A 20,462-nucleotide genomic window follows, 5' to 3' on the forward strand; every position below is an offset into this window, starting at 1 on the left:
TAAGTACTAGGGTTAGGGGGGTGCGGAAGCACCGCCCCTTCCTAACCCTAGTACATATACAATACGTACTAGATGGCGGTATGTATCCCGCCAAAGATTTATTTATGTCCCGCCTCTCTCTTCCTTTTGGGGGATCGAGGCGGGTGACAAGAGAGTTTAACATACAAGTCAAGGTCAACAAGGCCCCCCTCCCTCCCTCCCTCCCTCCCACCCCCCTTAAAAGATGATCAGTTTGTAGAATGAGATCAAGGAAGACAACATCATAAGACATCATTCCTGGGTGACACCAAGACCTAGCAGCAGTCCTCCGTGGCCCAGTCACTCTGGATCGGAGCCCGAAGAGAGGCCTTTAAGGAGGCTCTTGGGCGGATTTCTCCGGGGAGCTTTCCCGGTCTCTGGAGCGGCAGCAGAGAGGGGTCTCTGCTCCGCTGAAAGAGGTTCTTCCCCGAAGAGCAGAGAGTGAGGGAAGGAGGCCTCCCTCGAGTAAGACACAGCAAGGCAGGGCTCGCGTGCGTGTGTGTGTGTGTGTGTGTGTGTGTGTGTGTGTCCGCCTCTGAGCATGCTCAGTCTCAGCCCCTGAAGCCGCTGCTGCCCTCACTGCCTACCAGGAAGGAAGATGTCCGCCTCTGCGCATGCGCACTCACTCTCAGTGTTGCCCTTTTTCAACAGGAAAAGGAGGGGGAGGAGGAGGCTGTTTCCCAAGGAGGGCCAAAGGGGGCTTTATCCTGAGGCAGAAGTGCCCCTCTCCTCCCCCCAACTCCCCTTGCAGAGCCCCCTCTTCTCCCCTGGAAAGAGGGGCAGAGGAGGGAGACCCAAAGGCATTTTGGGGAGACATTGGGACTGACCAGGAACTCCCCTTTGGCCTTAAGGGTCCTGGGAAGAAGAGGGAGAGGGACCCTATAAGCGCCTTCTGAGGGGAGAGAGAAAGCGAGACCCTCCAATGGCAACCTTCAAGGCTGAGAGGCCCATAGGATCTCCTTCCTTAGAGGTCTTTAAACAGAGGCTGGATGGCCATCTTGTCAGGAAGCTTTGATTGAGAGTTCCTGCATGGCAGAATGGGGTTGGACTGGATCAGGACCCCTGGGGTCTCTTCCGACTTTACGATTCTGTGATTCTATACACAGAGAGAGTTTTGGTTCTGGAAACATGCAAGAAGAGCAAGGATTAAGGCAAACTTGCCCCCCCCCCAGAAAAAATACACACACACACACACAAAATGGCGGCTCCTCAAAGGGCTTCATGGTTTCCAGGCCCTTCACCATTTTACTCGCCCTCCTTTGGACACATGGCTCCAGTTTGTCAACATCCTTTTGAATTGTGGTGTCCAGAACTGGACACAGGATTTTTTCCAAGTGAGGCCTGACCAAAGCAGAATACAGTAGCACTTTTGCTTCCCTTGATCTAGACACTATACTTCTATTGATGCAGCCAAGAATTGCATTGGCCTTTTTAGTTGCTGCATCACACTGTTGACTCATGTTCAATTTGTGGTCTATTAGGACTCGTAGATCTCTTTCACACGTAGAAGTCTCCTTAAGACAGGTGTCCCCCATAATCCTATATCTGTGCATTTTGCTTTTTCTACCCAAGTGTAGTGCCTTACATTTCTCTGTGTTGAATATCATTTTGTTAGCTTTGGCCCAGATTTCTAGTCTATTCAGGTCTCGACCCTGTCCTACTCCTCCTAGTTTGGTGTCATATGCAAATTTGATAAGAATATCCCCAATTCTGTCATCGGAGTCATTGATAAAGATGTTGAATAGCAAACTGGGCCCAGGACAGAACCCCACTGGACACTCCACTGGTCACTCCTCTCCAGGACATAGACGAAGAGGAGTCATTGAGCACCCTTTGGGTTCGGGTGGTCAACCAATTCCCAATCCATCAGTGACTGAGCCACAAGCACTGTCTTGCTTTTTGCTTTGTTTTTAATGATGCCGAGTTAACAAAGTCAAGCTTCCTAAAATATTAAAGGCACACATCCATCAGGTTTCCTGAAGCAGCTCTGGCTCTTTTGCAGAGAGGCATGCTCCTCTTCTCCAGGATCAGCTGCCATCTGGAAGGCCTTCTGCGGCCATTGCCAGCCCTCCTGGACCGGTCAGTCTGTCGTTCTTCAAGGCCTTCTGGTCACATCCAATTCTGTGCCTCCATCGCTTTATTTTCCCTGGACACCTCCCAGCTTAGTAATGTCCTTCTCCAAGTGTCGTGTCCAGAACTGGACGAAGGATTCCAGTTGACCACTGACCAATGCAGAACAGAGTGGTGCTATTCTTTCCCCCGATCTGGACACAATAGTCATAGAAATGCACTGAGTGACCCAGCATGGCACAGTGGTTCGAGTGTTAAGACTACGACTCTGGAGACCAGGGATCAATTCCTCGCTTGGCCATGAAACCCGCTGGACGACACTCTCTGAGCCTCTGGGGAAGGCAATGGCAAAACCTCCTCCAGACAAACCTTGCCAAGAAAACCCCATGACAGGGCCAGCGAAAGGCAGAAGCAACACAAAAGCACAAAGCAACCAGCAACAAAAGGAAAGTATAGGCTTTTTTGCTGCCCCGTCACAAGGTTGGCTCATGTCCAGCTCCTAAGGCCCTTGGATCCTTTTCACGCAGCCAGGTGTTGTATGTTTGTGCATTTGTGCTGCCTAGGTGTGGTACCTTACCTTTTATCCCTGTTGGGTTTATTCTGTTTGCTAGAGAAGGGCAACCTCCCTCCAAACAAAGGGTCCCTTAGGGGGGGATCTAAAATTTGAGTCTAGCAGCCACCAGTCAGTCCTTTCTGGGTCGGTGGATGGGATAAACATCTTTGAAATCTGCAGAAAGTCCTTGTGACCCAGAGGACACAACGGCAAACTCTGCCACAAGGCCTGTTCCTGTAGGATCCCTATTGAAAGGTGCAAGTCCCATCTAGAACAGAGCGGTTGAATGAAAGGTGGAGCGGTGACTCAGCCGGTGGATAAACCCCATTGATTGAATGGGTCTGTTTAGGTTGGGGCTCCGTGCCAGCGGAGTTCAATAGGACCCTTTGTGTTCGAATCACAAACAGAAGCATATATGCGTATGTGCAGAAGGCATTCCAGTTTGTGCATGAGAAGCCAGTCAGGTTTAGACAAGAGTCATGGAGCAGATCCATGGGAAAAACCCCAATTTCTGGACCTGACCAAGCCTGGGGGGGAGGTGTTCCCACCTGTTGCTACCCAAAAGACCCAGCCGTACATCTCACCTTTAGCCCTGCACTCTTGCCCCCCAGGACCCACCACCATTAACCGGGGGGCAGCCCAGGAGGCAGGGCAAGGGGGGTGTCTCTGGCTGGACATGGCTCCTCGAAAAGAGTTCGTGGCACTGGCCTTGAGTATCAATAAACTCCCATGCACCACGAACTCCTTTCTCTGTGAGTATTTCCTTCCCTGCTAGAGGCTGGATGGTCATCTGTCAAAATGGGGATGCTTTGGTTGAGAGTTCTTGCATGGCAGAATGCATGGCCCTTGGGGGTCTCTTCCAACTCTATGGTTCTATGATTGCAGGGTTGTTGGTGAGCCCCCCTGTGGGACTGGCATCCCTTGAACCCCTTATTGTAGTGAATTGGTAGCAGCTCCCTTTCCCATTCAGAGCCAGCCAGACTGATCCAGAACCAGGAATCATAGGATCATAGAATTGGCAAAGACCACAAGAAAAGCCATCCAGTCCAACCCCCTTCTGCCATGCAGGAACTCATAGAGAATGATGAGGTTGGAAGAGATCCTAAGGGACATCCACTCCAACCCCCCTTTCTGCCATGCAGGAATTTTCCATCAAAATATCCCTGGCCAGGAGACCAGTGAGGAGGGGGGCTTTGGAGTCAGTTTGCCAACAGAGCAGTCAGGCACTGCTTTTGGCCCCAAGGGAGCCAGATGGTTTTCTGGAATCTCCACCCCTCACGTCTCGGCACACAAGGCTGACCCTCAAGTGGGAAGGGAAGGAGGGTTCCCAATGAGAAAGCGCCTGCCTGGGGGTGGGGTGGGAGGCTACCTCCGAAGCCATCTCACGGTCACCATTCCCACCCCCAATCCCAACAGTGATGTCAAAGAGAGGGTCTCCGCCTTTGGCCCCTGCTGACCACTGGCATTCTGCTCGTTGGGGGGAAGAGTTGGGGGGGGGGGTCCTGAAGGCCATGCCAGCTCCTCAAGGCCTGTGTGGGAACAGCTGGGCCCTGGCCATGCCACTCTTGTCTTGAGGGGGGGTCTTGGGGGAAGAAGGACGGGACACGGCAGGATGCCACCAGTGTCAGGCGTCACTCCCCGCGGCCTAAACGGCATTCTCCTCTGTGGAGGCGGCTGGAGTGTAAATGGCTCTGGACTTCCCAGGTGGAGTGGCCAGCCTGCAGGGAAAAAGGGTGGGTGGGTTAGAAGGCAGGGGGACCCTCAGTTCTGTTACGCATGGTGAGCGATGCTAAAATGTGGGGAGCCCAACCTGGCCTCCAAGGTGAGACTTCTCACAGCTCTGGAGACGCAGGGACCACTGTCTGGACCACTGCCAGCACTCCCTCCCAAGCAAAGCAATAGGAGAGGTGTGTTGGGGGAGGTCACCTGCGTGCCCCTACCTTTGCTTCTCCTGGTTCTTGGGGTGCTTGCGGATGTAGCAGAGGAAGGCCAGCGCCGTGAGGCCAAAGAGGCATCCGAAGAGGATGGCCAGGATGTCTCCTTGGGAGAAAGCCACACAATGGGAAAAAGAGGCACATTGGGATGGCATGGGATGGGGGGCAACTGGGACCCTCAGGCCTTTCCTCCTCCTTGCCCAAATGCTGGGGAATGCAGATGGGGGTCTCCAGCCAGCCCCTTGGCATTGGTCACTGGCCAGGGGGCTGGAGGAGGAGGAGGAGTGGCCTGGCTGACCAGTGGTAAGAGGGGCACCTGGTCCAGCCACCCCATGCTCCCATCTGGGCATGTACCAACCAGGCACTGGGCCAAAGGATTTGAGGCTGGGGGGAGGCCACTTACCTCTTTGAAGTGAGGACCCCGTCATCTGCTCAGCAGCCCCTGGAAGTGAAGCAGAGTGGGAATGGGGCAAGCGAGGGTCAATGGCCGGTATTGGCACAGACGAGCTACCCGTTGACCCCCTCCACCAAGCCCTGCCTTTTGCCAGGCTCAGGAGCCAACCATGGGGCAGGGAGAAGGTCCTGGTATGTTAAGTGGGAGAAGAGAGACACAAATTCATCTCTTACCTGAACCCAAGGAGTGGTTCGCACCTGAAATGTACAGATGGCACTCAGGACCCAATATTGTGGGGAGTGGGGCAGCTATGGGGTTGTGCAGACCAAGCAAGCAGTGGGATGCACCTCTTCTGCCATGTTGAGGTCTCTGGCAAAGCATGCCCCCCCACCTTCAAGGGGCTCAAAGAGGTTAAATGGTTTTGACCTGTGTTGTCCTCCAAGGGTACCGCCAGCGAATAAATGGCGCCAAAGGGCCCCAGGATTCACTCTGAGGGTTTCTCCAGAGACAGCTGACCCCACTATCCCCCCCTTGCCCCCCAAGAAAACATAGGTGCTAATAGAGGTACTAAGGGACCCCGAATGCCTTGCAGTCTCCCAAGGGACCCCCAGACCCAAGCAGCAACACTCTCCTGCACTTGCCATAGGAGGAGAGGGTGGGGGTGAAGGTAACAGAAAAACGGGTGGGGATCTCCCATCCCAAACATGTGCAGCAGCTAAGCAGATACTCCCACAGCACTGTGTGTGATTTAGCTCTGCACAATACAGCCCTCGACTCAAGCAGATGGATGGAAAGCCCAAAGTGGATGGAGGCCGGAGGGGGGGGATGGAGACAAGGCGAACCCCTGTTGGGGTCAGCTGAGACCCCCCTCAGTCTCAATGGCCAGATATGGCCACCTCCCATGAATAAAAGAGAAGAAGAAGAGAACAGCCCGTCTGCCAGGGTCATACCTTCCTCCGATGCAGGACCGGGGTCTCCCCCTGTTGCCTCTTCTGGGGGGCTGGGGGGCTGTTCTTCACCTGCAACAAGAATGGGACCCTCATTATAAACAGCCTCCCTAAAAGTGAGAAACCCCACAGTGGCCCAAGAGGTGCGAGAGGGCCCCAGGGACCTCTCACTAGTCCTCCCATCCTCCACAAGACATCCGGCAGGGAAGCCCCATTGGCTTGGCCAGACTCAGTGGCCCGACCAGCCTGGATGATTCCCCAAGAGAACCCAGCCCCGTTCCCACCGAGAAAGGACAACCCTGCAGAGGAGACCCAGGTGGGCCTTACCTTCTCCAGGGGGTGGTCCTCTGTCTCCCTCCTCCGGGGGTCCATGGGGAATTGGGGTGCTGGGGGGAGCCCCCTGACCTGCAGAGATGATGGTCACAGGGACCCCAATGACTCCTTGGCTGATGCTCAAGAGGCAGCATAGGGAGGTGGCAAAGAGGGCAGAGACCTATACCATGGCAAGGACCACCTCTGCCATAGAATCATAGAATCATAGAGTTGGAAGAGACCACCAGGGCCATCCAGTCCAACCCCCTCCATGCAGGAAATCCAAATCAAAGCATCCCCGACAGATGGCCATCCAGCCTCTGTTTAAAGACCTCCAAGGAAGGAGACTCTATCACCTTCCCAGGAAGTGCATTCCACTGTCAAACAGCCCTTACTGTCAAGAAGTTCCTCCTAATGTTCAGGTGGAATCTCTTTTCCTGTAGCTTGCATCCAATGTTCTGGGTCCTGTTCTCTGGAGCAGCAGAAAACAAGCTTGCTCCCTCTTCAACATGACATCTTTTCAAATATTTAAACAGGGCTATCATATCACCTCTTAACCTTCTTTTCTCCAGGCTAAGCATCCCCAGCTCCCTCAGTCGTTCCTCATAGGGCATGGTCTCCAGACCCTTCACCATTTTAGTTGCCCTCCTTTGGACACATGGCTCCAGTTTCTCAATGTCCTTTTTGAATTGTGGCACCCAGAACTGGACACAATATTCTAGGTGGGGCCTGACTGAAGCAGAATACAGTGGCACTATTACTTCTCTTGATCTAGACACTATACTTTTATTGATGCAGCCTAAAATTGCATTGGCCTTTTTAGCCGCTGCATCACACTGTTGACTCATGTTCAACTTGTGGTCTACTTGGACTCCTAGATCCCTTTCACACGTAGTTTCATTCAGCCAGGTGTCATCCATCCTATATCTGTGCATTTTATTTTTCCGCCCTAAGTGCAATACCTTACATTTCTCCGTGTTGAATTTCATTTTGTTAGCTTTGGCCCAGCTTTCTAGTCTATTCAGGTCATTTTGAATCTTGATCCTGTCCTCTGGAGTATTAGCTATTCCCCCTAATTTGGTGTCATCTGCAAATTTGATAAGTATGCTCCCAATTCTGTCATCCAGGTCATTGATAAAGATGTTGAATAGCCCTGGGCCCAGGACAGAGCCCTGTGGGACCCCACTGGTCACTTCTCTCCAGGATGAAAAGGAGCCATTGTTGAGCACCCTTTGGGTTCGGCCGGTCAACCAATTACAGATCCATTTAACAGTTCCTTTGTCTAGCCCACATTTTACAAGCTTGTTTGCAAGAATGTCATGGGAAACCTTGTCAAAGGCCTTACTGAAATCAAGATCTACTATATCCACAGCATTCCCTTCATCTACCAAGCTGGTGATTTTATCAAAGAAAGAGATTAGGTTTGTCTGGCATGACTTGTTTCTCTGAAACCCATGTTGACTTTTTGTGATTATGGCATTGCCTTCTAGATGTTCACAGACTCTCTGTTTAATGATCTGCTCCAGAATCTTTCCTAGAACTGATGTCAGACTAACTGGACGATAATTGTTGGGATCCTCTTTCTTCCCCTTTTTGAAGAAGGGGACAACGTTTGCCCTCCTCCAGTCGGCTGGGATCTCTCCTGTTCTCCAGGAGTTTTCAAATATGATTGCCAATGGCTCCGATATTACTTTTGCCAGTTCTTTTAATACCCTTGGATGGAGTTCATCTGGTCCTGGAGACTTAAATTCATTTAGATTAATAAGGTGTTCCTCTACTATCTCTTTACTTATTCTGTACTGAAATTCCCCTATTCTGTCCTCTGCTCCATTATCCTCAGGTTGAGCCCCTTTGCCTTTTCTGAGAAGACTGAGGCAAAGAAGGTGTTGAGTAATTCTGCCTTTTCTCTGTCTCCTGTTAGCATTTTGCCATCTTCTCCACGCAGTGACCCTACCGTTTCCTTCTTCTTCCTCTTGCTGCGGACATATCCAAAAAAGCCCTTTTTGTTGTCTTTAACCTCTCTAGCAAGACTGAGTTCATTCTGTGCTTTAGCTTTCCTGACTTTACCCTACAAATGCCTGCTATTTCTTTGAATTCCTTTTTCGTGATTTCCCCCTTTTTCCATTTCTTATACATCTTCCGTTTCAAACTCATCTCGGTTGAAAGTTCCTTAGTCATCCATCCTGGTTTCTTGAGACACCTCCCGTTTTTCTTTCTCACTGGAACTGTTTGAAATTGTGCCTTCAGTATCTCCCTTTTGAGAAATTCCCATCCATCCTGAACGCCTTTATCCTTTAGTACCTCTGACCATGGAATCGCCCTCAATACTTCTCTAAGTTTACTGAAATCATAGACCCCTAAACTTGGGAGAGACCCCCAAAAGGACCCTGATCCAGTCCAACTCCCTTCTGCCACGCAGGAACTCTCAATCAAAGCATCTCCATTGGCAGATGGCCATCCAGCCTCTGTCCCCTTTCCAAGAGGGCACTGCCAACATCACAGAGTCCTGGCTGCTGCTCCAGCCAAGGGAATAACCACTGGGTTGCCTCATGGGTGACCTCACAGAAGGTGAGACAAGTGGGATGATGCCCCAGCTGCCCTACTTGAGAAGAAAGACACACACACATATGCTATGGTCAGTGCCACCACCACATGGCCCCCGAGCATCACTGTAAGGTCAGAAGCCCACCAGCAAAGTGACCAGTGACTGCTACAACACAGGAATCCTGTGTCCAGTTTTGGGCACCACAATTCAAAAAAGGATGATGAGAAATGTTGATGCGTGTCCAAAGGAGGGCCACCAAAATGGTGAAGGGTCTGTAAACCATGAAACTTTACGAGGAATGACTTTGGGAGCTGGGGATGTTTAGCCTGGAGAAGAAGCAGTTAAGAGGTGATCTAATAGCCCTGTTTAAATATTTGAAGGGATGTCATATTGAGGAGGGAGCAAGCTTGTTTTCTGCTGCTCCAGAGAATAGGACAGAAAGCAGTGGATGCAAGCTCCAGGAAAAGAGATTGCAGATTCTTCATTCTTCCCAGATGAAGAAGAAAAGGTTAAGAGGTGATATGACGACAGCCCTGTTTAAAGATTTGGAGGGATGTCATATTGAAGATGGAGCATAGTGAGGATGGAGCAAGCTTGTTTTCTGCTGCTCCAGAGAATAAAACATGGAGCAATGGATGCAAGCTACAGGAAAAGAATTCTATCTAAAATCAGGAGGAACTTCCTGATGGTCAGAGCTATTGGGCTGTGGAAGATAATGCCTTAAAGTGTTGTGGAGTCTCCTTCTTTTGAGGTCTTTAAGCAGAGGCTGAATGGCCATCTGTCAATGGGGATGCTTTGGTTGAGAGTTCCTAAATGGCATAATGGGGTTGGACTGGGTGGTCCTTCTTGGGGTCTCTTCCAACTCTATGATTCTAAGGAGCCAACATTCCCAGTGGCTGGGCCAAGGCACTGTGACCGCCCTGGGCAAACAACCCTAGTATCGCTGTGTTGTCGCACCCCAGCCATGCCTGGCACAGCCCTGCCTTCTTCTTTGTGTGAGGCAAACTTTGCCCAGGGCGGCGTGGCCTTTTCCCGTGCCAAAAGTCCTACTCCCAGTGGGGCAGGGAGGGAAGAAGAATAGGAAGCAAAGGGAGACAAAGGAAAGAAAACTAGATAGGAAAGCAAAAATAATAGGAAAGAGAGAACGAACGAATGAATGAATGACAGGAAGGGAGGAAACTAGAAGGAGAAATAGAGAGAAAGGAAAAGAAGAAGAAAGAAAGGAAAGGAGTGAAGGAGGGACTGAGAAATAGTCCTTATGTTTAGCCTGGAGAAGAAACGGTTAAAAGGTGACATGATAGCCCTATTTAAGAAGGCTATTAGGCCTTTCCAGACTAGGTCCACCTCTATTTACCTGCCTCCCCCCTCCCTTTTCCCCCCTCTTCCATCCCCTTTTCCATCCCATCTAGACCTTGCTTCTTTCTCCTCACCTTCCCACTTTCTCCCTCCAGTCCCTCTGCCTTGGTCCAGGCCTTGGAGGCAGAGAGGAACTGCTGGACCTCTGACCCTTTCCCTCCACCCCTCCCTTCTTCTCCTTTTGTGTCGTGTCTTTTTAGATTGGAAGCCCGAGGGCAGGGAACCCTCGAACTAAAAAGATGGCATCTACAGCGCTGTGTAAATTTACAGCGCTTCATAAATCAAGGTGAATAATAATAATAATAATAAATTTCTTACAAATCTATTGATTTTAATTGTTATTTTATACTATTGTTTTCATGTCTTTCTGGTTTAATCTATTTTTAGTATTACTATGTTTTTATACTGGGGGAGGGGGGAGGGATAGGGGTTATTAGAATTTTTAACCGTATCTTGTTTTATTGTAATCCGCTTAGATTCCAAGTGATTAAGTGGAATATAAATAAATTATTATTATTATTATTATTATTATTATTATTTGAAGGGATGTCATATTGAGGATGGAGCCAGCTTTTTTCTGCTGCTCCAGAGAATAGGACACAATGGAGAATGGATGAAAGCTCCAGGAAAAGAGATTCCAGCTCAACATTAGGAGGAACTTCCTGAGAGTAAGGGCTGTTCGACAGAGGAACACACTCCTTCCTCAGAGATTTTGGAGGCATCTCCTTTGGAAGTATTTAAGAGGAGGCTGGATGGCCATCTGTCAATGGGGATGCTTTGACTGACAGTTCCTGTATGACAGAATGGGGCTGGACTGGATGGCCCTTGAGGTCTCTTCCAACTCACTGTGGAGCCAGTTTTCACCCTCTTGCCCTAGGAGGGTTGCCAGCCAGCCGTGGTCCCAGCTCCGCCATGGACATCACATTCTCCTATTACTGGACTCCCAGAGCAGAAGGGAGGCACTGACCACTGACCGCTCCCTCTGCTACTGCTGCTCATCCTTCCGTTCTCTTTGGAAGCAAGAGGCCCTTTGGTCTCTCTGGGCTGAGTTTGGATCTGACCAACTTCCTCCTCCTCCCCAGCATTGTGGGGTTCACCTTCACCCCCCCCAAAAAAAACATCTCTTCACCCTCAAGGAAGGTGGGGTGGCTCAAATGGAGAGGGGATTCATCTCCTCCTGCTCCGTGTGGGTTCTCTCACAGACCCACACGCAGACATGCTTTCTCCCAGTTCCAGGCATAGAGGTGGGAAGCCTGTGGCCCCCCACCAGCCCTCCTGGTCAGCAGCCGGGGGCCCTTTCTGTCCTTCTCCCTTTCCTGGGTGCTTTTTTGGGGCAAGAGGGCAGATTCTTTACCCCACAGCACGGCCGTTGGCTGTGGCCAATCCAAGTAGCCACAACCTTGTTTAGCGATAATGCATCTCTCTAAAATTTTGGTATGTATGATATTCCACATGGCCCCAGATGGACTGTCCGCCATTATCCCAGAACAAGGGGACATGTACACATTGCACCCAGGTGAGGTCAGCCTCACAAAACAATACCTTTCAGGTAGGGCCCATACAGACAGGCCAAAATAAAGCTGCTTCGGGTCACTTTGGAGGAATGCTATTTAAATACTGTATACGTCCTAAGAGGCTGGAAGCTATGCCAAAGCCACACTCCAGTCCAGGGGTAGGCAACCCTTTTGAGCCGGGGGCCGGGTTGCTGTCCCTCAGACAACTGGGGGGCCAAAGCCAAAAAATAAATAATTAAATAATTTTTTAAAAAAAAATTAAATAAATAAATAAACCGGGACAAATGTAGGACAAAATTTTCAAATGGAGGGCACTTTTTAATAAAAAATAGAGGACATGCGAAAAAATTTGCTGATTTTTTAAAAAATGTTAAGATAAATGCATGTTTCTGAGGCTTCTATAGACAATTGCCCCACCATGCCCCTCATGTGAGACACCAAAGGCCCCGGTGGCAATCGGCAGCAGGAGCGGGCTGGGGCCGGTCCCAAGGCCTTGCCGGGCCACATTCGGCCCGCGGGCCACAGGTTGCCTACCCCTGCTCCAGTCCTAAGGACTGCAGCATAGCTTTGGCGCAGCTTCTGGCCTCTTAGGATGCATGCATCATTTAAACAGTATACCTCCAAAGTGACCCGAGGCAGCTTTATATTATTATTATTATTATTATTATTATTATTATTAAGCTTTATTTATACAGGGCTGTAAATTTATACAGCACTTTATTTTGGCCTAATGAGACTATCATCCTATCCAAATAATCAGGAGGATGTGTGACATTTGTCCAAGTTGATCAACTCAGCTCCTTCGCTTGACTGTTGTCAGACCAGATTGTCATAGAATCATAGAGTTGGAAGAGACCACAAGGGCCATCCAGTCCAACCCCATTCTGCCATGCAGGAACACTCAATCAAAGCATCCCTGACAGATGGCCATCCAGCCACTGTTTAAAGACCTCCAGGGAAGGAGTCAAACACCTCTGTCCAGGGGTCGCCCAAGCAATTTCACACCTATTGCCAGAGGCTAGTTTTTGCCCTTCAAAAACCCTTAAATTAATAATCTTTTATTTATTTCTTCCTTCAGTGTGCTAGTCTAGATGCAAGGGGACTTTATGTCACTCTGATCTCTGGTCTAGCTCTGAGCCAGTCATTCACTCCACGACTGAGTCTCATGCCAACCCCATCATACGCCAATTCTTTTAATAAAAATAAGGCTCATTTCTTAGAATTTCCCCAGTCTGTTGGTATAAGATATCGGGAAGAAATCTCACTGGGTCTTTGTAGATAACTGATCTAATTAGCTTTTGAGCTAATTAGAAATTGCCCTACATAGAGTTTTGGCTACAAACTCTACCAAGATTAAAGGGGCCCATTGGCCTCTGTAGGACCCTTCCCCAGCCTTGGCCAGGCTCAACAATAACAGAGGAAAGGGACAAGAAAAGCCAGGGGCAGGGAAGATGGGGGGCTTTCTGGGAGAAGGAGGAGGAGGAGGTGGTCTCAGAGCCAAGGAGGCCGAGGGTTTTGCAGAGGTGGGGGTCTCAGAGGGGAAGAAGCAAGATCAAAGCATCCCTTCTGCCGTGGATGGGATGCTGCCAATGCCCAGGGACACCAGGAAGAGGAATGGGGCTTACCAGGCAGCGGGGCCCTTCTGGCCGTCGGGGCCAAAGGGAAGCTGGCCAGGACAGTCCGGCCGTGGAGACTTTGTGGGAGGCGGAAGTTGCTCTGGAGGGGCTGGTCCTCATCTCCTCGGATGGTGTCCTCCAGGACCGAGATCTGAGGAGGCAGAAGGGGCAGGAGAGGTCATCTGGACAGACCTTTCCAGAAGAAGGAAATTGCCAAATAGAACAAATACAAAATCCCTGGTATGGGAAAAGCCTCCCCAGTGGGCAGAGAGCCCCCTTCCTTCCAGAGACCCCCTCAAGTAAGCCCATTCCCACCAAGAGACCTGCTCCAGGGAGAGTCGGAGAGTCTGGTTGAAGATAGTCCAGTTGACGGTCTGGAAGCAAGGCGGAGTGGTCAGGGAGCCGTTGTAGCGGAAGAAGCGCCCGAGGTCCTGGGGGAGCAGCTGGGCGATGTCAAAGCCATTGATGAACGTTTCCTCCCCTAGGAAGAGATGGGTCAGAGGAGGACGCCCCACACAGAAGGTGCAAGTAGCCCTACTTCCACCAGAGAAGGAAAGGGATGGATGCTGGACAAAGGCAAGGCACAGCGGTGAGCCTCCAATGTCTCAGTTCCCCCAAAGACCCAGAAGGAAAGCTTCAACAAAAGTCTCCCCGAGAGTCAGAACGTAAAGCAACAGCCTGGATATGGGCTGGGCAACAAGTCCCATCAACCCCGGCCAGTGTAACCAGTGGTCAAGGACAGTGGGAACTGCAGTCCAAGGCCACCCAGAGGGCTACTCGTAGTTCACTCCACTTTGCCAAATGACCAAGAAGCACTTCTGGATCCCATGGCAGGGATATGGCAGAAGCTGTGGCCTCCGCTGTGCGCATGGAGGCTGATCCAGAGGAAAGACATCTGTGGCTTGCAGGGTGCCATCCATGTGCACCTCATTGCTCTCATTACCTTCCTCACGGATGTCCTCTAAGTGCTCCAGGATGTGCTGGTAGGGCTCGTTCTCCTCCGACCCAACCTGGAACCGTGGGAGGAAGAGCCCGTGAGCCCAAGGGGAGCCACGTGCACACCACGCACGTACCAGTGGTCCTTCACGCTGCCCCATCTGGGCCCAGCCTGCCCCAGTTGCCCTTGGTGCCAATCCCTACAACCTCTCACCTGAAGAAATGCAGCTAGCACTGCCAAACCTCCGGGCTCCCGGGCGGCTTCCTTGATGGTGCCAAAGTGGGTGTTGTAGTGGACCACATGGAGCTGAAATCAGAGATGGAGTGAGAAGAATCATAAAATTATAGAGTTGGAAGAGACCTCAAGGGCCCTGGTCCAGTCCAAGCCCCTTCTGCCATGCAGGAACTCTCGATGATAGAACCATAGAGTTGGAAGAGACCCCAAGATCCAGTCAACCCCATTCTGCCATGCAGGAACTCTCAATCAAAGCATCCCCATTAACAGATGGCTATTCAGCAGAGCATGAGCATGTCTTCCTTCCTCCCCCCTCCCCCCCGGCAACAACCTCGGCATGGTGGGATTCCTGCCCAACCCCCGTGATCCTTGGTCACTTCTCCAAGGAAGCCAAGAACACAGACAATGACCAATGGGCAAAAGGACCAGGTGCCCCCTCTGACCAGGGACCAGAGGGGGATGCTGGATTCTGGGCAAGGGACACAGACGGCCATTCTGAAGCACAGTCCCACCAGACCATGTGTGTTTCGTGGGCAAGGGAAAGGTTGCTTAAACTCTCCAGAGCACTCAACTGTTTGCCTGCCTGACCACACATCTTACCCTCCTGTCCAGTGGCCATGACCTTTTTGTCCTGCATCCACAAAAAACTACCAAAGAACCTCAGAATGATCTGTTGGGCGCTGGACTGGATGCCCTCTCTATGGGCATGCATGTGGATCTGCATATGCGTCTGCAGAGAGTGGCACCCTGGGCTCCCAGAGTCAGATCATCATCATCATCATCATCATCATTTATTTATTTATATCCCACCTCTCCCTACGGCATCCATTAATGGTATGTGCTGCAACCAGGTAAGGGGTGATGGTTACTACTGGATTCAATCTCATTTACTAATGTGTTTGTTACTAAAAGGATTTCCTCTATCACCTTTCTATCCAAGAAGCATACAAGAAGTAAGGATAGAAACTTTTTCTTTGAAAAGGATTTGCAAAAAAACCACTTATCACAATCTAGCCAACATAGCTTTAAGGAGGGATGAGAGGAGCAGAGGAATCATAGAATTGAAAGAGACCCCAAGGGCCATCCAGTCCGACCCCATTCTGCCATGCAGGAACTCTCAGTCAAAGAAGGTCTTTTGTTCTGTGCCTCATGGGCCACCTTTCCTGTTCTCTATTAGGCCTTGAGACTGTGGGGCTGAGGACCCCCTGAGACCCCTGGATCTCAACCCCACAGCTGCTGGGAGGATGCCATTCAGAATAAAAATGCCAAGCCCAACAAATGAGAAAAACACCCCCATATCCACACCCTGCTTTCAAGGCAGCCCCCTCGCCCTGAGATTCTCCTCTTCACCCTAAGGATAGGTGATGAGGGTCAATGCCTTAAGATCTGGCCCCAACCATAGAATCATAGAATGATAGAGTTGGAAGAGTCCCCAGGGGCCATCCAGTCGGACCCACTGCCATGCAGGAAATCTCAATCAAACCCCCCTGCCCTCTCTTTGAAGCCCTTTGCCAGTCCAGACATAGAAGAAAGGAAGGTCCTGGAGGCATTGCTTTGCCCCCAAAGGAGGCTCTAGACTGCAAAGGAGGAGAATGTTCAAGAAAAATGGAGGACACGAAGACATACAAGCTAAAAATACTCATATACACTTTTCCCTCCATATTTGCTAGGGTTAGGCACACAAGAACCCCGCGAATATGGAAAAAACGCAAATAACAAAAACACCATGTTTTAACATGAGAGGATACCTCTCTAGGAATATCTAGGTCCTCCGGCGCAACTCTGTGGTCAACGTCCGACAGACACTGACCATAGAACTGCACTGGAGGAGCTACAAAGGGCCAGTAGAGTATTCTCTCTAGGAATAATCTCTAGGTCTTTGCGTGCCACTTTTAGTTAAAGTTGACCATAGAGTTGCACTGGAGGACCTAGAGATTCCTAGAGGACATGTTAATCAAATCTGTGAACAATCAAATCCACAAATATCAAAGTTGCAAATATGAAGGGATGAGTGTAAATGTGGGGTGGAGAATAGAGAGAGCAAGAGAGGGACTGACCTCCCCGGCAAAGCGATGGCCGTCCACCGTGTGCTCAGAGCCCTCCAGGGCATGCTGGGACCCCCAGTGCAGATGCAGCTGGGCCGCCTGGTACGGAAACGGGAAGCCTCCGCCGGACACCGACATGTTCCCAGGAAGGTCTAGGACGACTGGGGAGGGAGTAGAGAGAGACACAGAGAGAGAGAGATGGGTGGGTGGGGGTCACACTTGAGCTTCTTCTCAGGATCCATGGGCATGGTTCTGCCACGATTGACACGGTTTACTGGGAAGGATGTATACTTCGAACATTGAAGGGTAGAAGCATAGAGTTGGAAGAGACTGCAGTAGCCATCCAGTCCAACCCCCTTCTGCCATGCAGGAACTCTCAATCAAATATAGAATACAATCAGGTGTTGAATACTGAAATTTGCGCATCATGGTTGGGCTCTGCATATGGGAAATAGAAGCAGTGGGCAAATGGCAGGAGGGCAAAGGGCGACAGGGTTATGGTTTTATGACTCTGTCATTAGAATAATAGAATCACAGTTGGAAGGGGCATCCAAGGGCCATCCAGTCTAACCCCATTCTGCCATGCAAAGCATCCTCAATGACAGATGGCCATCCAGCCTGTGTTTAAAGACCTCTAAGGAAGGAGACTCCACTGCATTCTGAGGAAATATGTTCTTCTGTCGCACAGCCCTGACTGTCAGGAAATTCTTCCTAATGTTTAGGTGGAATCTCTTTTCCTGGAGCTTGCATCCATTGCTCCGGACCCTTGCTCCCTCCTCAATGTGACATCCCTTCAAGTACAGTGCGCCCGCTCCATATGCAGGTGCACCATATGCAGCTTCCTGTGTATGCAGAGGCTGCATCACCATTAAATGAATGGCGTGTGCAGCTGCTGCATCACCGCAAGCACAAGCCCCATTCTATTGAATGAGGCTTGAGCTTATGTGGGATTTGCCTTACGCGGGGGGGGGGGGGAACAGATCTCCCGCGTAAGGCAAGGCTCCACTGTATTCAAACAGGGCTATCATATCACCTCTTAACCTTTTCTTATCCAGACTAAACACCCCCAGCTCCCTAAATCATTCCTCATAGGGCTTGATGGTTTCCAGACCCTTCACCATTTTTGGTTGCTCTCCTTTGGACATGCTCCAGTTTCTCAAGATCATTTTTAAATTTTGGTGCCCAGAACTGGACACAATATTCCAGGTGAGGCCTGACCAAAGCAAAATAGAGTGGCACTATTAGTTCCCTCAATCTGGACACTATATTTTTATTGATGCAGCCTAAAATTGCATTGGCCTTGTTAGCTGCCACATCACACTCTTGACTCATGTTCAACTTGTGGTCTCCTTGGACTGCTAGATGTCTTTCACTCGTATAAGTCTCTTGTTCAGCCAGGTGTCCCCAGTCCTATATCTGTGCATTTCATTTTTCCGCCCTAAGTGCATTACCTTACATTTCTCCGTGTTGAAGTTCATTCTGTTAGCTGTGACCCAACTTTCTAGTCTGTTCAGATCATTTTGAATGTTGATCCTGTCCTCTGTGGAGTATTAGCTATTCCTCCTAATTTGGTGTCATCTGCAAATTTGATAACTATGCCCCCAATTCTGCCATGCAAGTCGTTGATAAAGATGTTGAATAGCAAACTGGGCCCAGGACAGAACCCCACTGGACACCCCACCAGTCACTTCTCTCCAGGATGAAGAAGATGAGCCATTGCTGAGCAGTGTTTGCATTCAGCCAGTCAACCAATTAGTTATGTATGCTTTGTTTTAAGAACAGTTGCTCCCCAGAAGTGGTTCTTCCTGCCTCCCTCACCCTCTTAATTGCTGGAAACCAGGGCCAACAGACAGAAATCACTTCCAAAAACCAAACACATGCGGCATGAAATAGGTCTCCCTGTTTAAAGACAGAAGGAGGTTGAGGTGACAGAACTCTGGCCACTCCTCACCAACATGTCCAGTTCTGAAAGTGGTCAGCGAGTGGCCTGGGCCTCTCCTTCCAGACCAATCCTCTCAGGGGATATTCCCAGTCAGCCAGAGGGCACCAGACTGCACTGGCAAAGTCCCTGCAGGCGCACAAGAGCATTCCTGCATGGCCACACATGTGCATGCATGTGCGCGTGGGCTGTGGCCAATTTTTGGTCCAGGCAGGATCTGTTTGGAGAAGGGAGGCCTGGTGCAGAGCCCCAGGGTCATGGAAAGGATAACCAGCAACTGGAAGAGCCTATTGTGTGTATGTGTATATATATGTGTGTGTGTTTGCAGAATGGGCGCAGGTAACATCTTTGATACCAATGAAAAGGAAGACGTTGGTAGCGCACCCTTTCATAATTTGAACCTTTCCTCAGATGCGTTTGTACATGTGAGAGAAAAGAGAGCCTATACTTTTTGTTTGTGGGTTTTTCAGGCTATGTGGCCAGGAAATTCACAGAGAAATGTAAGGTACTGCACTTAGGGCGGAAAAACGAAAAGCACAGATATAGGGTGGGGGACACCTGGCTGAATGAAACTACATGTGAAAGGGATCTGGGAGTCCAAGCAGACCACAAGTTGAACATGAGTCAACAGTGCAATGCGGCAGCTAAAAAGGCCAATGCAATTCAAGGCTGCATCAATAGAAGTATAGTGTCTAGATCAAGGGAAGTAGTAGTGCCACTCTACAAGGCAGCTATTCTCTGGGGGGGAGGGGTGTTCAAAACCATGGAACTATCCCCCCCCCCACATCCACAATGACATTGGGGTGTGTGTGATGATTTCTTTTTTGCATTGGGGTGAAGCAGCATGTAGGGCTACTGCATTCCCACTGCAGCCCCTTGAGCACTTGGGGGACCATTCTCTCCCCCCCTCCAAGTCATTGATCAAGGGGGCACTCCTTCTGTCCAGCACAGCAATTCTCAACCTGTGGGTCGCGACCCCTTTGGGGGTCGAACAACCCTTTCACAGTGGTCACCTAAGACCATCAGAAAACACGTATCTCCTGGCAGGGCCAGCCACATTTTGTGGTTGAGAATCACCACAACATGAGGAACTGTATTAAAAGGTCGTGGCATAAAGAAGGTCGAGAACCAGTGGTCTAGCCCATCATCCCCTCCCGCCCAATGGCAAATTTCATGGCATGTGACTCACTTGTGTGGCCGTTGTTCTTCAGGCGCAACCTTTCTCCATGGGGCAAGTCGTAGCCGGACAGCTGGACAGGGGTCAGGTGGGGGCTGTAGAGGGTGGCCCCCGTCTCAATGTCAATGGGGGACTGCATGTGCCCCCCGCAAAGGGGGAACCCGGAGCTCCACTCGGCTTTGTCTGGAAGCAGAAAGGGTAATGGGAGAGCACCTGCTGAAGGACGGGGGTCCATTGGACACAGGTGGGGGGCAGGAGGGAAAAGACCCCCAAGGAGGGGTCCACACACACTTTCCCACCTGTCCAACAGTGTGGCCCAGGTCTTGACCATCACCTTCTGCCCCCCTGGATCCCCCCCCTCCAAGGTGACTGTCTGGCTCTTGTAGAAAGTTCCCAGCAGGGCAGAAGGCCACCTGGCCTCCCTGAGTAGTATCAAGGGCATACTTCTCATCAAAATCAAAAGTGACAGGTGGGGGCCGACCACTAGGAACAGGTCCCATTTCTTTTGTGCAAATAAAATGGCTGCCACTTGTCACCTACAAACCCATGTCGAAGCTACGGCATTGATCTGACAAGAACGGGTCCTGAGTCGAGTTCAGAGAGGGGTCATACATACCCTGAAATCTTTCTTTTGCACAATCAAAATGGCCACCGGTTGACCTTCAAACATGCACTGATGCTACACTGTTGATCTGACAGGGATGGAACTTGTTCCTAGTGGTCGGCCGTTTTGAGACAAGTTCGGAGAGGAGTCACAAGCACCCCCAAAAGACACAAACCAAAATGACCAACCTCTTGGGGTTCAGAGGAGATTCCTATGGAACCCAAAAGTTAGCACCCCCAAATCTAGAAACTCTCAAAGTCAGCACTC

At 50.4% G+C, this 20,462-nt stretch overlaps 1 protein-coding gene across 1 annotated transcript; it reads right to left on the reverse strand.

Annotated features, from left to right (window-relative positions):
• Positions 1 to 1,927: 1,927 nt before the first annotated feature.
• On the reverse strand, positions 1,928 to 19,771 carry LOC149324298 (carbonic anhydrase 14-like). The gene is made up of 12 exons (XM_089498571.1): positions 19,604 to 19,771; positions 16,488 to 16,636; positions 14,410 to 14,502; positions 14,203 to 14,269; positions 13,583 to 13,740; positions 13,269 to 13,410; positions 6,244 to 6,321; positions 5,920 to 5,988; positions 5,203 to 5,226; positions 4,979 to 5,017; positions 4,582 to 4,681; positions 1,928 to 4,359 (listed from the first exon to the last, which is right to left on the reverse strand). Exons 1-12 carry the CDS (start codon positions 19,728 to 19,730, stop codon positions 4,287 to 4,289), a joined length of 1,119 nt encoding a protein of 372 aa, XP_089354697.1. The 5' UTR covers positions 19,731 to 19,771; the 3' UTR covers positions 1,928 to 4,286.
• Between the last annotated feature and the right edge of the window lie 691 nt (positions 19,772 to 20,462).

This window comes from Sceloporus occidentalis, unplaced genomic scaffold, assembly GCF_023333645.1.
Source record: "Sceloporus occidentalis isolate IW3139 unplaced genomic scaffold, rSceOcc1.0.p SCAF_1, whole genome shotgun sequence".
In the NCBI taxonomy this organism is placed as follows: domain Eukaryota; kingdom Metazoa; phylum Chordata; class Lepidosauria; order Squamata; family Phrynosomatidae; genus Sceloporus; species Sceloporus occidentalis.